Source organism: Brassica napus, chromosome A8 (assembly GCF_020379485.1).
Source record: "Brassica napus cultivar Da-Ae chromosome A8, Da-Ae, whole genome shotgun sequence".
NCBI lineage: Eukaryota > Viridiplantae > Streptophyta > Magnoliopsida > Brassicales > Brassicaceae > Brassica > Brassica napus.
Genome location: NC_063441.1, coordinates 4,959,079 through 4,961,603, shown reverse-complemented (window position 1 = coordinate 4,961,603; position 2,525 = coordinate 4,959,079). Strand labels below are relative to the sequence as shown.

The window sequence follows — 2,525 nt, the reverse complement described above, 5'->3', positions numbered from 1 at the left end:
AAATTCAATAATACAAATCCGATCAAATCAAATCTTTAAACAATTTATTATTATTGAATAACACAGAATTCTGATTTTTTTTTTTAAATCCTAAAACTTGCAGATTTGAAATATAAATTTTAAAATGAGAAAATTAATAGCGGTAGATTTAATTTAGATTTTCAAATTCACTCTAAATTAGAATGCACAGAGCATCTCTATATTCTGTACCGTCAATCTACAAAACGGCAAAGTATACAATATTATAGTTTCCTTTCCTTTCGAATCTGCCTGCACAAGTTAGAGTTATTTTCTTTTTCATTATTTCTACCATTTTAGGAACTATTTTCTAAGTACAGTAGAACCACACAAAAAAAGGGTTATATTTCCAATAAATTCCTTCTGGAAATTTCAGTCCTAAAACGACTGCTTTATATTAACAGAAAATGACAAAAGTACCCCTAAAATCCACAGGTTACTCTTCAGAAACTGTTTCATCTCCTCTCCTCATTTCTTACTATTTTTTTTATCTACGACACGAGTTCTGAACAACACTAAAACCAACTTACAAAACCTGAGATCGAAACAATGAAATGTTACAAAGGGTCAGCCATTCTCGCTACCGATTACTACCCTTTCCTCTACAAACGACCAGTCTTTTCTCCGTCCGGTTCGTTCCCATCTACCACTATCTCCTACCCGGCCCGAACCCGATTCTTATCCACCCGGATCCAAGCCAGACTCACCCAAGACGATCCAGTTAAACAATCTGAGGATTTAAGCTTCTACGATCTCCTCGGCGTCGCCGAATCCGTTACTCTCCCGGAAATCAAACAAGCGTATAAACAGCTTGCTCGTAAGTACCATCCCGATGTTTCGCCTCCGGATCAGGTCGAGGAATACACAGATCGGTTTATTAGGGTTCAAGAAGCTTACGAGACTCTCTCCGATCCTCGCCGGAGAGTTCTATACGACCGAGATTTATCAATGGGATTCTCGTTTTCGTTCTCAGGTCGACGCAGGAATCGATACCATGAGGTATATTCATATGCACATCCCTTCCTTCTTCGTCTGCTTTCTCCAGAATCTATCCGGTTTCCGGTTTTTTAATTTTGCTTATTTTCGTGATAAACCGAAATATTTTTTATATATTTTTTTAATCGACACCAGTGTTTAGTTGTATGGTTTGGAAATTTAATAATTTAATTATGTCACACTCTCATTTACTCCCAGCGATGTTGATATTATTGATTAGGATCTTTTTGTTCATATGCGGACAAATACTGTTCAATATTATCCGCAAAATTTCTCTAACTTTTTTTTCCAATACCTAAGATTTACCGAAAGATTCGAGAACCTTGTGTGTAACCTTGTCGCCAGAATTGACCACTTGCTTTGTATGGTCCAAATAACAGACCCATTTTTTATTTATTACATGAAAAGTTGTTGCTTTTTATTGAAGTTAGGATTAGTTGATTCAACTGGAAAGGTATTATTAGAGATTACATAATCGAATGATGTTTAAAACTAAAGTAGCATTATATTTTACGGTTTTGGATCTGTAGAAATTACTGGTCTTGGCTCCCAACCTCCTGACTTGAAAAATATAACTCAAAAGTTGGGATTAGTTTCAAAGCAGTGGACTAGAGAATGTTGACATTTCCAACTCTGAGACTCTTACTTCTCTTATTCGACACTACATGATTTTACTGATCTTCATAATTCAATTATTTGTTTTCAATCATGTTCCTATATGTTGAACTTGAACCAAACCATATGTACTCAATCCGAAACTGATTTGAGTTTTTTGGTGATTATTTATGAAAGCAGGAAGTTGTGGAAGAGAAGAGTGAGTGGAAGAAAAAATGGCAAACTCAGCTCTCAGGGCTAAAGAAAAGAAGCCATCAGAAAGAAAACAACTCAATGTCTTGGGCTGCTAGAATGCGCCGTCAACAGCACGTGTCTGAAGATTCTTCTTCATAACCCAACACACCAAATCTATTCGCCTCGTTAATGTATAGGTTATAAATTGTTGATGTAATATAGAAAGCATAGTATAATTATCCACGAATTTGTATATATGTATATACACTTTGATGTACCTATGTCAATCGGCAGGTATATCAAAAACCCTAATCACTAAAATAAGTTTCTTTTGTTTGTGCTTTTGAATTGTTAGCTTTGCAATGGAATGACCAGAATTTGACTTCTGGCAGCATCAGTTTGCAATAGCAGTGTTAGTACGGCAAGGGGTAGTTCTGAGCACGGCGAACTGAAACATCGGCATAGAACTTAAAAATTTTACATAGAAAAAGGCTTCTGAATTTGTAAAAAAAAAAAATTTTAGAAATTCCTTACTAAATTGTTTTCGGCCTCTAACATCTTAGGGACCCCTGAGTACGGCAAACAAAACAATTTGTTTTTTTTTTTGTAACAACTCAAAACAAAACAATTTATTTGATATAAAAAAGAACAGTGTAGATGTTGGAGTTCTAGGCACGGTAAAAAATATAGCAGTAGTATTAGAAATGGTTAAAGATCTAGCA

At 35.1% G+C, this 2,525-nt stretch overlaps 1 protein-coding gene across 1 annotated transcript; it reads left to right on the top strand.

The window, feature by feature from the left end:
- The first annotated feature begins 263 nt into the window (after nucleotides 1–263).
- On the top strand, nucleotides 264–2,145 carry LOC106399712 (chaperone protein dnaJ 20, chloroplastic). Its single transcript, XM_013840169.2, has 2 exons — nucleotides 264–1,017; nucleotides 1,810–2,145. The coding sequence occupies exons 1-2, from the start codon at nucleotides 568–570 to the stop codon at nucleotides 1,960–1,962; spliced, it is 603 nt and encodes a 200-aa protein (XP_013695623.1). The 5' UTR covers nucleotides 264–567; the 3' UTR covers nucleotides 1,963–2,145.
- Nucleotides 2,146–2,525: the final 380 nt, after the last annotated feature.